A 13,183-nucleotide genomic window follows, 5' to 3' on the forward strand; every position below is an offset into this window, starting at 1 on the left:
ATTGTGTATTGAGATATCCTGCTTATTTGTCTTTGTGATATGTATGCTGTGTTTTATTGAGTTACTGAGTTGAGGGACCGGAGGGTCCATCTGAGTTGTGGGACCAGAGGGTCCCACTGAGGCACACTGGACCAGAGGGTCTTATCTGAGCATAGCCATGAGAGGCTGATGAGATATGAGTGGTATTTTGGGGAGCTCACTAAGCTTTGTGCGTACCGTGTTATGTGTTATGTATTTCAGGTACTTCTCAGGATCACGGGAAGGCGCCGACTTGATTGTACATACGTCAGAGATTTGAGTTATGTTTTGAGAGGATCATGGATTTATTATATATTCAGTTTTTGGGATATGTGTTTGATGATTTGATACTATAATACTTTTGGAGGTGTTTGAATTGAGAAAATTGTGTTTTAAAATTTTGAAAAAATTTGGTTTTGAAAATTTACGTTGTTACAAAAGCACACTCTTTAGCTTCAAGATGCAACAATGGGGCTAGGGTTTGCAAAAGGGACGAAATGAGGGTTGGAGGCTGGTGAGGGGGTGAGTACTTGAAGGTTAATGATGTTTATATAGGGTTCAAACCCTAAAAATTAAGGTTTGTGGCTCACCTACATACGCCCTGCGTACTCTAAGAGTACGTCGAGCGTACATGAGTCCGCCCACAAATTACCAAAATGCCAATATGGGCCATTTTGCAATCTTTCTCAAGCATAAGTGCCAAAATGCAATATTTCTTCATACATTGGGTTAAAATTGATAATACCTCATCATTAGGATGTTACATGTGAGCAACTAACGTCATTAACCCACCAAAGTTGATATCACTACTTAGATCTACACCAAAACATGTGTAGTCTGGAGCAATATATTGCATAGATCCATCAATATGTTGTTATTGACATCCACTAGATACTAGCACTAAAAAAAATCCTTATACAAACTCATTTTTTTAGTATCCAAAAGCTAATTTCAATAGTCCGGAACAAATCTCACAATAACAAAGGTATATGTTCATTGAAGAAGAACAAAGAACACACAAATAGCCAATTTTACCACTCCGGGATATCCGTATGTTCCAGAATACGCTTTTTCAGTCTGGAACGTTTGGGTCAGATTCCAGACATGATACCTACCAACCACCATCAACTCTGAAATGGTCATAAGTGTTCCAGTTCTGAAATAAATTGTCATTATATAAATCTCATAAAATGTTTGTTATTTTTAATAAATTACTCATTTATAAGGATTTTGGAGTAAGTAGTCATTTTATAAATTTTATAAAAAATTTATTATTTTTAATAAATTACTCAATTGTAAGGGTTAGTTTATTTAGTTTTGCCTAATTCATTTTTTAATTGAAAATTATGGTTAACGAAGTAAATAGTCGGTTTAATAGTCGAATCACAAAATTGCAACCGTTTTTAATTACCTCTAAAAAATTCGAAATTCCTAATGTAGCTCGGCGATTTTGAATCAGTCATCAAGATAATGAGATTGCGTTTCTTTTTTTATGACTTAAGATTGCCAGGTTGGGTAACTTTAATCAACATCTGACATTGAGAATTGGAAAGTTTACCAGGGGGTTTCACTTGATTCACGGAAATCATAACAACGAACCCATCAATCATCATCATATCTCTTTAAGCCTACCAACTCCAATTCTTCTTTTGAATTCTTCGTTTTACGTTAGATTTTAGGGTTAGGGTCTTACTTCCCTCACCAACGATAAAGAGGAAGAAGAATTCCTTATTCCAGCTGCTAATATGTTGAAGGGCGTAGAATTAACACCTGAATTACAGGAAATTCTCAATGCCAATATGGATTGCGTGCAAGAGAGGCGCACCGCACGTGAGGCCTTCAAGGATATTCAGCTTAACATCGATCATATCTTGTTCAACGTAATTATTTTCATCAAAGTTTCGATTTTTATCTGAAAATATGATGATTTAAGTGAATTGAGATGTTCTCGAATGCATATATCGATTGATTAATGGATGTCACAGGTATTGTGGGTGAGATGTTATTGAATGCATTTTATTGATGGATTTAATTAGACAATAGAAAACTCATGTGGGGTGGCAACAAGTACATAAAGCCCCAATCGTCTTTATTTCCATACCTTTATTACACCAACAACAATGGCTGCCAGAAACTTTAGATTCAAATTTGTGCCTCAATTGCCTCAATTTTGAGGAGATTGTAATCCCAAATTCGACTAATATTGCCAAATTTGACCTCATTTTATCAATTAATATTTTTTATTAAACAAAATAGCTTAAATGGTCTACCATATTTACAAAAAGTTCGAATTTTTCTTTAGGAATTTCATCCTTTCAGCCTTTCTTGATATGCATTCGATTTTTAGGATCCATGGTTCATGTAATTGTATTTTGTTGCATGTATGAGAGCCGGATACACTTGGAATGACACTTACTTCTTACTTTCAAATATTTTTCAGACAAAATATGAAGGATTGAAGACAAAGGAGGTAATATTATTAAACTTTATGTTAATGCTAATGCTATGCCTTCAATTACTTTTGAAGGGTTATATTTCCCCTGTTTTTTCTAGTCATATGAGACGAACTCTAAAGGGATAGAAATTTTCTCAAAAAGTTGGCTTCCGGGGGCACAACCTCCCAAAGCTGTAATTTGCTATTGCCATGGTTATGGAGACACTTGCACATTTTTCTTTGAAGGTATGTGTTCATAACAAGTTAACAACTAGTAGAAGAAATCGGTTTTCTTGAAGACATCAACATTGTGATCAAGTGTTTTGATGCTTACAGGAATTGCTAGAAAGTTTGCTTCATGTGGATACGCGGTTTATGCCATGGACTTACCGGGACTTGGCCTTTCGGAAGGTCTTCATTGCTATATTCCAAGCTTTGACGCTCTAGTAGATGATGTTGTAGAACATTATTCAAAAGTTTTAGGTATGAGCTTTGGATTAAATCTTAAAACTACATATGTCAGGACAAGACAAGACAGGACATGACATAATTAGACTAGTCTGTACCGGACTGGATGGAACTAGACAAGCTTTCTAGAGCTATCTGATAATAAGTATGAAAATGACATTTTCATCTTTTCCACAAATGCAAAATCCCGTGTGAGTACGTGTCCCATGGTCCTACCCTTTCAACTAGTTTTGGTGGAACATGCAGTTTTTGTCTTATTCTAGTCCTTGTTCCAATGCATACATGTAGAACGTGTCAGTCTGTTACTCTGTTGTGTCTTGTCTTGTCGGTGCTAAGATTTAATTAAATAAAATTCATACTATGTAATTTATTGGGTTATAGAAAATCCCGAAATACGTGATCTTCCAAGGTTCTTGCTGGGGCAGTCGATGGGAGGAGCCGTGGCTCTAAAGGTGCACCTTAAACAACCAACGTTCTGGACGGGTGCAGTCCTTGTTGCTCCAATGTGCAAAGTACTATTTTACCCTTGCCTTCGTATCCAAATTACAACATATTATTATAAGATAATGAATTAAATGTATTGTAGATTGCAGACGATGTGGTCCCACCATGGGCAGTAACAAAATTTCTCATAGGTATGGCGAAGGTTATGCCAAAGATGAAGCTTGTTCCACAAAAGGATCTCGGTGATATGGCATTCAGAGATCCTAAAAAGAAGCATCTGGTTTGTTAAATTTTTGTGGTTTTATATTGTTTGGTAATTTATCGAAAACTATTTTAACTTCTTTACGGTTTTATTGTATGTAGCCAAACTATAATGTTATCGGTTACAAGGATAAACCACGTTTGGGAACAGCTATGGAACTTTTAAAGACAACACAAGAGATCGAAAGTCAACTTGAAAACGTATGTATTGTTTTATATAACTAATACCCTAACAACTCATTAAAAAATTAGGACTTTATATAAGTGGGAGAGTTTACAAATAAGTCTTGGGACTGTTTCTTTTTTACTTAATCCGGACATAATGACTTCATGAGTTAAGAAAAAAAAAAAAAAAAAAAAAAAAAAACTCGGCTTAATGTTATTAAGACACTGACCCTTTATCTTTTTTCCCTTCTTTTTTCCCTCCTAACTCCTCTCACATTAAAATTGATAGAATATTGTAAAATTTAGTTTTTGGAATGTAATGATAAAATGGTCATATAATCTCATTTAAACAGTTTTATTCAATATAGAAAAGAAACATACGTCATGTATAAAACATTTTATTCATACATACATCATTACCTACAGGTTTCGTTGCCATTGTTGATATTGCATGGAAAAGCTGATATGGTGACAGATCCGTCTGTGAGTAAAGCTTTGCATGAAAAAGCAAAGAGTCCAGACAAGAAATATAACTTATATGATGATGCATGGCATTCATTAATGGATGGGGAACCTGATGAGATCATTACTCGGGTTCTTACTGATATTATCACGTGGCTCGACGAACATACTACTAAAAAGTAATTTGTTCATCGAGCTATACTGAAATTTTAAAAATAAGATCTTTTTTTGTCATGATTGAAGTAGCAAAACTTGTGAAGTGTAAAGTTTTATTTGAAAAATAAATGTCCATTGTTGTAATTAATTTTTAGACCTTATTGTATCTATAGGCTTTTCGAAGCAATGTATATAACATAACACTTTTATCATAGTTAATTAAGCAATGGAAAATAATTGTTTAACATGCTACTTCTCATGATTTCATGCACATATATTTGGATGTGTAGTTACTTATATATATAGTCGTTTCAAAGTTCAAATTCTTTCAGCCACTAAGTTATATAATTGCATCTTATAATCTGGGATTTTTCTCCTTTGCTAAGGTAATTTTTATGATGATAGAAACTCTCAGTTATAAAATTGCACATATAAATTTACATATTCTAATGGATAGTATGTGGAAACCTCAATTTAAAATCACAAACCTAAGTTTACAAAATTAAAATTACAATCATATATTTTGTGTAGATGGAAACATCAATTTTCCATCGATTGTTTGAAATGTTGAAATGTAGAAAGTAGAAACTCGTGTGAAATTTCAACAAGAATGGCTTCATTGACCAGAAAACCCAAATGGAACTCGTTATATGTTGGAAATGGAGTAAATACACAATTCCATAACTCATGTACTAATACCATTCACATGTTAGGTTTGAAGATACAATAAATAAAACAGATCTGAGTAATATGAGAAATCAGAAATGAAATCAAAGAACGCAGAACACAGGGATTTAAGTGTTTCACACTATCTTGCAATAGGCTACATCCACTGTCGAACCAGAGAGAGAGATTTTATTCCACACACGTTTTTTCTTCTACAATGTTACAGATACGGTCGTTCATAAGTATATAAATGACAAGATTTGACCTAAACATCTAAAAGGCCAAGCCCACTGAAAAACACAAAAAAAAACCCTAGAAATAAATTGGGCCGCCCAAAAAACTTTTCAGTCTTTCCAAATTCCAGATCTGATCATAAGTCTCCATATTTAACAATCTCCCACTTGGAGGCTTGATCATCATTCAGTTGCCAACCAAGTCTGTATCCTTTGTAACATTCGTCTCTCTCTCTCTCTCTCTCTCTCTCTCTCTCTATATATATATATATATATATATATATATATATATATATATATATAATCCTTGCCTCCTCTTCAAGTTCCTAGAAGCCCAGTTCAAGCCATGCACAGCTTCAACTTATCAGTTAGTACCACCTTAGTATACATATCAGCTGGATTTTTAGTAACAAGGATTTTCTTCAAATTTAGTGTACTATCAGTTATCAGTTCTCATATGAAATGATATCACATCTTTATGTGTTTCGTTCGGCTGTGAAACACCAGATTTTTCGCGAGATGTACTGCGTTTTGATTTTCGCAGTGGAGAACACAGTCTTCTTGTTTCTGTTGGATTAGGTGTCTAAGCTCATAACTATAATTGGTATGTACTTGACCCGATAGTAGCATGGTCCTTTTGGGTTGCCTTCACCGGAGCAATTTGATAGGATGGATTTTTGAGAAATAGGTTATTCATGATTTATTAATGTATTATATGAATAATATATTAATTGAGAAATCGTATTATTTAATTGGTATCGATCAAGAATTAATTTGGAATTAATTTAGTGATCAAAAGAGACTGATTAAATTTACAGGGACTGATTAGGTAAATCAGTAATACTTATAGTTTGGGTTAATGATCCATGTTGATTAGAGATGGACTAAGTCTATGTGAGAGTCCATTAAGATTTAGTCCAAAGAGCCTATCATATGGATTATTGGAATACTTAAAGGCTTAAGTAAATTAGGGTTTTATGTTAGAAACTTTAAGGGATCCACACTATAAATTGAACCCCTAGCCTTCCCAAAATCGGCCAATCATTTCCAAGGTGAAACCCGAGCCGATTTTGGTGCTTCCCAACCGCTCTCTTATAAGCCTCCTTTTGCTTTTGGTGTTTGTGACTTATTAGAGGTATCACAGTTGAGGTACTAAGCTTTTGAAAGTCCAAGAACTACAAGCTACAACAAAGAGGTATTCATCTAACTAGTTTTTATGTTGTAAATCTCCAATTGTATGATAGCTAGGGTTTATGCTTTGGATAAAATGAAATTGCATGTATACTTGAGAAAAATTAGATCCAAAGCATTTGGGGTTATATGTGCACCATAGGATTGTTATAGTGCTCAAAACCCATCAGTGGTATCAGAGCCTAGGGTGTTTTCTGTTATATTGATGCAATTGTATTGTTTTCAAAGCTGAAAAAATTTCAATTTTGGCCTCTGACTGCTGGACTCGACGAGTCCCATGAGGGAACTCGACGAGTTGGTCCAACTCAACGAGTCCATGCCACGAACTCGACGAGTTGGATCATCTGTTGGCAGATTTTTCGAGTTTTTTGCCAGGTTGGGATTAGGATCATTACCACAAGAAAGGTATGAAATCATTGCCTCCATGATAACAACAAAAATGAATGATGGAGAGTCCATCACGGCCCACTTGCAAAAGATGCAAAGATATGTGGACCGCTTGCTAAAGTTGAATGTCAATTTTGACGAAGAGTTGGCTATTGACATTATCCTACACTCTTTACCACAAGCTTCAAGGCCTTCTGAGAACTGCTGAAATTAGTTTAAAAGGTAAGTCTGTTGTACCTACTCCTACTGTTGTTGCCCCAGTCCTAGCAATTGGACATGGTAAAGGGAAGAAAAGGAAAGCTCCTTCAAGGAATCACAAGAGAAAGTCTCGTGATGGATCCTCTTCTAGTGGGTCTAAAGGTGGTTCTGCTACTCCCTCATCCAATCCAAAGAAAACAGAGTGCTTCCATTGTCATGAAAAAAGGCATTGGAAACGAAGCTGTCCTAAATACTTGCAGGACATTAAGGATGGGAAGATAAAGCCCACCTTCGCAGGTATTTCACTATTCAATCCAACAACTCATCACATGCTAGTTCTTGGGTCCTTCATACAGGATGTGGTTTTCACATTTGTTCTGATTTGTAGGGTCTAAAAAGAAGTAGGGATGTGGAGCACGGGAAGATGAACTTGATCATGGGTAATAGGAAAACGTCGCATGTCACCAAGATTGGAGTTTATTCTTTATTGCTTAGTAATGGGTTAGGACTAGATTTGAACAATTGTTGCTACTCGTCAGATATGGTGAGAAACATTATTTCTTTTCATGGTTTGTATAAACAAGGTTTTAGATTTTCATTTAACATTGAAATTGGTTCTATTAATGCTTTTTATAATGATAAATTTTATTTTGAAGCATTGCCTTGTAATGGTATATATGAAACTGTGATGGTTGTAGACAACTTAGGAAATAATGTATTGCATATTGATTCATCCAATGGTTTGGAAAAAGCATGCTTGTGGCATTGTCGTCTTGGACATGTCAACAAGAAGCGCATAGCCCAACTCAAAAAGGATGGAGTGTTGGAGTCATTTGACTTAAAGTTGGATGACACGTGCGAATCTTGTTTGCTTGGAAAGATGACCAAGTCACCTTTCACTGGTACTTGTGAAAGAGGTGAGGGTTTGTTGGATCTCATACACACCGATGTGTGTGGGACCTTCATATCCGCCACAAGGGATGCTAACCGCTTCTATGTAACCTTTACCGACGATTACAACTGATATGGATATATCTACTTAATCAAGCACAAGTCGGAAACCTTTGAAAAGTTCAAAGAGTTTAAGAAAGAAGTGGAGAATCAATTGGGCAGGAAGATAAAGATGCTCCAATCCGATCGAGGCGGTGAGTATCTTAGTATTGAGTTCCACGACTGTCTTAAGGAATGTGGAATTATTTCACAAATGACGACACCTAGGACACCGCAGCTAAATGGTGTGGCTGAGAGGCGTAATCGAACCTTGTTGGATATGGTTCGTTCCATGATGAGTCGAGCTACGTTACCTATCTCATTCTGGGGGTATGCCTTAGAGACTTCCGCCCATATCCTTAATCCAGTCCCAACTAAGAAGATTGCCAAAACACCTAACGAGACGTGGACAAGGAAGGTTCCCTCATTAGCACACATCAAGGTTTGGGGCTACGAGGCTTTCGTAAGACAAGAAACTCATGACAAGCTCGAACCTCGTAGTGAGCATTGTATTTTCATCGGCTACCCACAGAAATCCTTTGGATATTTGTTCTATAGACCTGGTGAGAACGTGGTCTTCGTAGCACGAAGGGGTGTCTTTCGTGAAAGAGAACTCATATGCCAAGAGGATAGTGGGAGGCAAATTGACCTTGAATAGATTCAAGAGTTAAGCGATGAAGGAACCTCTAACACTAGCATTCAACCTGAGGATGAGACTCTTGTTGACCAGTCCTTACCTCTGAGACGTTCCAGTAGAGTTAGTGTTCCACCTGTGTTATATGGTTTTCATATAACAAGTGAAGGTGATACCTTTATCAGTGATAGCACACTGGTAAATTTGGATGAACCTAACAACTACAAGGAAGCCATGGCGGGCCAAGAGTCTGCGAAGTGGAAAGAGGCGATGGACAGCGAGATTCAGTCTATGTATGACAATCAAGTTTGGAACTTGGTTGACAATTTACCAGGTCGTAAGACGGTCGGGTGCAAGTGGTTCTTCAAGAAGAAGATCGACATGGATGGGAAAGTACACACATATAAGGTGCGATTGGTTGCAAAGGGCTTTACTCAAACTCCTGGAATTAACTATTACGAGACCTTCTCACCAGTAGCGAAGATCAAATCTATAAGGGTTATGCTAGCCATAGCAGCGTTTCATGATTATGAAATATGGCAGATGGATGTCAAAACCGCTTTCCTTAATGGGAAGTTGGTTGAGGATGTTTATGTTGGATTTTGGTATAATACAACATCCTATGGTGCACATACAACCCTAAATGCTTTGGATCTATGTTTTCTCTAATTATACATGCAATATTGTTCCAAAGCATTAAGCCTACAACTAGCATACAATTGACATATAAATCATAAAAGACAAGTTAGAAGATTACCTCTTTGTTGTAGCTTGTAGACATTAGCCTTTTAAGAGCTTAGTGCCTCAAGTGTTGCACCTCAAATGGTTCATAAACACCATGAAAAATTGGAAGACAAATGAGAGAAAGGTTAGGCGCCACAAATTGTCCATACTCTTGCAATATCACTCTTCGGTCCGATTTTGGCTAAAGGGTGCTATATATATATATATATATATATATATATATATATATATATATATATATATATATATATATGTTAGGAATCCAAGAGTCATGGGTAAACCCTAATCCATACTCTTGGGCTTATTATCCATGATCCATGATTGAAGTGAGCTAACTCTTTATGGATTCTTCCATAAACTTAGTCCATTATGTATCATAAGCCCACAACATATATATATATATATATATATATATATATATATATATATATATATATATATATATATATATGACTAATTTACACAATTAGTTCCCATTAATTTAATTAGTCTCTTTTGATCACTAAATTAATTCCAAATTAATTCTTATCAATACTAATTAAACCATATGATTTCATATTAATATATTAGAACTTATAATATATTAATAAATCATAAATAACCTTTTTCTTAAAAGTTCGTCCTATCAAATTGTCCTGGTGAAGGCAACCTAAATGGACCATGCTACTCTCGGGTCAAGTACATACCAATTATAGTTATGGGCTTAAACACCTAATCCACCAGTCTCCCACTTGGATAAGTCTAATAACTATTATGGCAAGTACGACTCCAAAACCCGACTAGCAATCGTAGCTCTTAAAAGCCGCTGTCGAACTCTGAACAAATCAAATGACGCGTCCATTAGATAAGGGATCATATATTACTCCATTCTAGATATTGTATGAACTGAGACATTGATTATAATCATTCTCTTTGTTCATGTGTTGTTTCTTGATTTCCGATTTATGACGACCCACTAATTGAACAAAACAAATCAGTTCAGGCTTGGCCAAGCACTTAGGGTTGTCATCATTAAATCATCGAGGGGCTTGCTCTATTTACTCATCAAATCACACACAACAATACGTTTTATAACACCGAGTTACCGGTGCGTTTTCATATTATCAATGTGCAACCGACTTGTAAACTGCAACTCACATGTCTTGGTTTCAACTCATATGCTTGCTCTATTTACTCATCAAATCACACACAACAATACGTTTTATAACACCCAATTACCGGTGCGTTTTCATATTATCAATGTGCAACCGACTTGTAAACTGCAACTCACATGTCTTGGTTTCAAGAATATATGATATTATCGTCTCATGATCACTCGTGATAAAATCCATGAAGTGATACAAATGAGCGTGGGTTGAACCCAATACTCAAATCTTATTACAGGAGTACTCATGAATACTGCAGCAAACTTGTGCAATGTCTAACTCCTTAGACAATCCTACAGACCCATTCATGACAGTCTTGCCTCAATAGCTACTTCCAAAGTATGATCGACTGTGGATGGTTTGAATAACCTAGTTATTCGGGAAGTCAAAACATGCAAAGTGAAACACAAGAATAATACTACTCATATATGGCCCCAAAACTTTTGAGTGTAAATAAAACACCTTTTATCTAATCACCATATTGATTACTCATTATTCATTGTATAATTTTTTGAATAATCAACTTAATACTTGAATTAAAACAATAGTTATCCCATGCTCCAAGCATGCACACTATTTTTGCCTATGGTCCTTTCTTTGAGAAATAGATCAATTTAACACATCTTCAATGAAACTCATTTCACAATTCCAAATCGTTACCGTAAATGTAAGAATACCAAATTCTTGCCATTTACTGTAATCTATTAGATTCTAAACTTATATGCAATGATCCTCTTGTAATGTCTATGCACAAAAGTCACAGAGACTTGGCAACAGACATTCCAAAGTATTCCATTGGAGATCAATAATATGGAAACAAAGTCTCAAATTCAAAGTACACTCCTTTAAACATCCTTCTTGCATTAAGTTTTCTAATCTTACACAGATTTAAAGAATAACTTCCACTTATGGAAACATTTCCATATTCCCATTTTGACTATCACTTCTGAACAATAGTTACCTCTTCTCAGAGTATGTCAATATGATCCATCCATTTTTATACTTCCAACTACAAGCGACCAATCCTCGACAAACCTTAGATTGTCCTTAACAGTTGTTAACCACTTTAGTCATATCTGGTTCTAGTCCTTTTTTCCCTTTTAATGCCCTAGGCATTTGGAAAATTTAGAACGCGAGAATATTATAGCATATGCAATCGATCATATACCCGAAGCATATGGGATACGATTCATAATGTCTAACATAAAGACATGATACTTGATCAATCTTTTGCTACAATATTTCTATTTTCCATGTTCTTACAATTCGAACTATGAAAAGGGATGTCGTAATCATAATCGAATTTGAGAACGCAATTAACATTTTGACTAAATTTGATTAAAATCTCAATCTAAGCTTTTAGAATTGAAATGAAGTATAAATTCCTCTTCCTTAATTATAGAAAAACAACTTTTCAAACTTTGCAACTTTGCGAATTGAAACTTTTTTTTTCTATAATTAACATTGCTAACTTGCAACACTTAGCGTAATAATTGTGCTCCCACTAGTATAATAATTACATTCTTATTAGCATAACACTTATGCTCCCACTAGCTTTGACATGTAGAGATCAATACTTGTTGACTTTCTTACCAAAGTTCAGATTTCTGATACAAGATGCTTTGATAAGACTTTATCTAGGCTTCTCAAACTCATACACCTTTCCTTAGATAGATCACATATATGTCTAAACAATTTTAGAACTTACATCAATAAGTCTCAAATGTTTAGACCTTTTCCATTTCTCACAATTTGAACTATGAAGAGGGATGTCGTAATCATAACTGAATTTGAGAATGCAAATATCACAATTGCTAACTATTAAAATCTACTTAGTGAAAGCGTTTCCTCACAATCATTTTCATGAATTGGAGAGAAACCTTATGACACTTAGATTTTTATGGTGTATGTGTTCCTATCCATGTGAATTTGTCATAACCATAATCACAAGACAAGGTTAGTGACAAATCCAAACTCATATGGACTGAACTTGTTCAATCTTAATTTCTTGCCACCTGGGAGCACAAGGGCCTATCATTTCTTCCAAGTTGTTATGAAAACAATTGAGCACTCATAGAACTCAAATGCATAGTCAACTTTATCTGGAATGGGCACAGAAACAAGAATATGTCAACACGATAGGTTACAAACCTCAAGTCGTGTGCTAGTGATTAACAATAGGTTTATTCTTGATTAGTTCTTGAAGCTTTTCACGATCTTTAAGACTCCCACTATCCTCTTGACATATATGATTCTCTTGTCAAGAACCATTTCTTGACAAACAAATATTCAAGAGTCAGTGCGGATTCTTATCAAGACAAACACTTCACACAATTAGTCTTAGTTGATCTTTGTTTTATCCAAAACATCACAACTTACCAATTTCAAATGTACAAGAGTAGAAAACATTTTACTCTACATTTGATAAGTGTTATAAACCTTTTTAAGATATGTCACTTAATTTACAATCTTGGAGAATAACTCTAAGACTCGATTTTGGAACGAAGTATGACTCATCTTCTTGACTTAACCATTTTAACAATTCACGATTCCTCTTCTTAGCCATACAAAAGCATTAAGATAACCG

At 35.2% G+C, this 13,183-nt stretch overlaps 1 protein-coding gene across 1 annotated transcript; it reads left to right on the top strand.

The window, feature by feature from the left end:
* The first annotated feature begins 1,463 nt into the window (after nucleotides 1-1,463).
* LOC145160205 (alpha/beta-Hydrolases superfamily protein) lies at nucleotides 1,464-4,655 on the top strand. The gene is made up of 8 exons (XM_079079311.1): nucleotides 1,464-1,898; nucleotides 2,459-2,488; nucleotides 2,572-2,698; nucleotides 2,789-2,935; nucleotides 3,302-3,432; nucleotides 3,507-3,644; nucleotides 3,728-3,826; nucleotides 4,217-4,655. The coding sequence occupies exons 1-8, from the start codon at nucleotides 1,764-1,766 to the stop codon at nucleotides 4,433-4,435; spliced, it is 1,026 nt and encodes a 341-aa protein (XP_078935437.1). The 5' UTR covers nucleotides 1,464-1,763; the 3' UTR covers nucleotides 4,436-4,655.
* The last annotated feature ends 8,528 nt before the right edge of the window (nucleotides 4,656-13,183 follow it).

The sequence above is a fragment of the Lactuca virosa genome, chromosome 2 (genome assembly GCF_052849685.1).
Source record: "Lactuca virosa cultivar CGN04683 chromosome 2, Lactuca_virosa_CGN04683_v6, whole genome shotgun sequence".
Classification (NCBI taxonomy): Eukaryota; Viridiplantae; Streptophyta; class Magnoliopsida; order Asterales; family Asteraceae; genus Lactuca; species Lactuca virosa.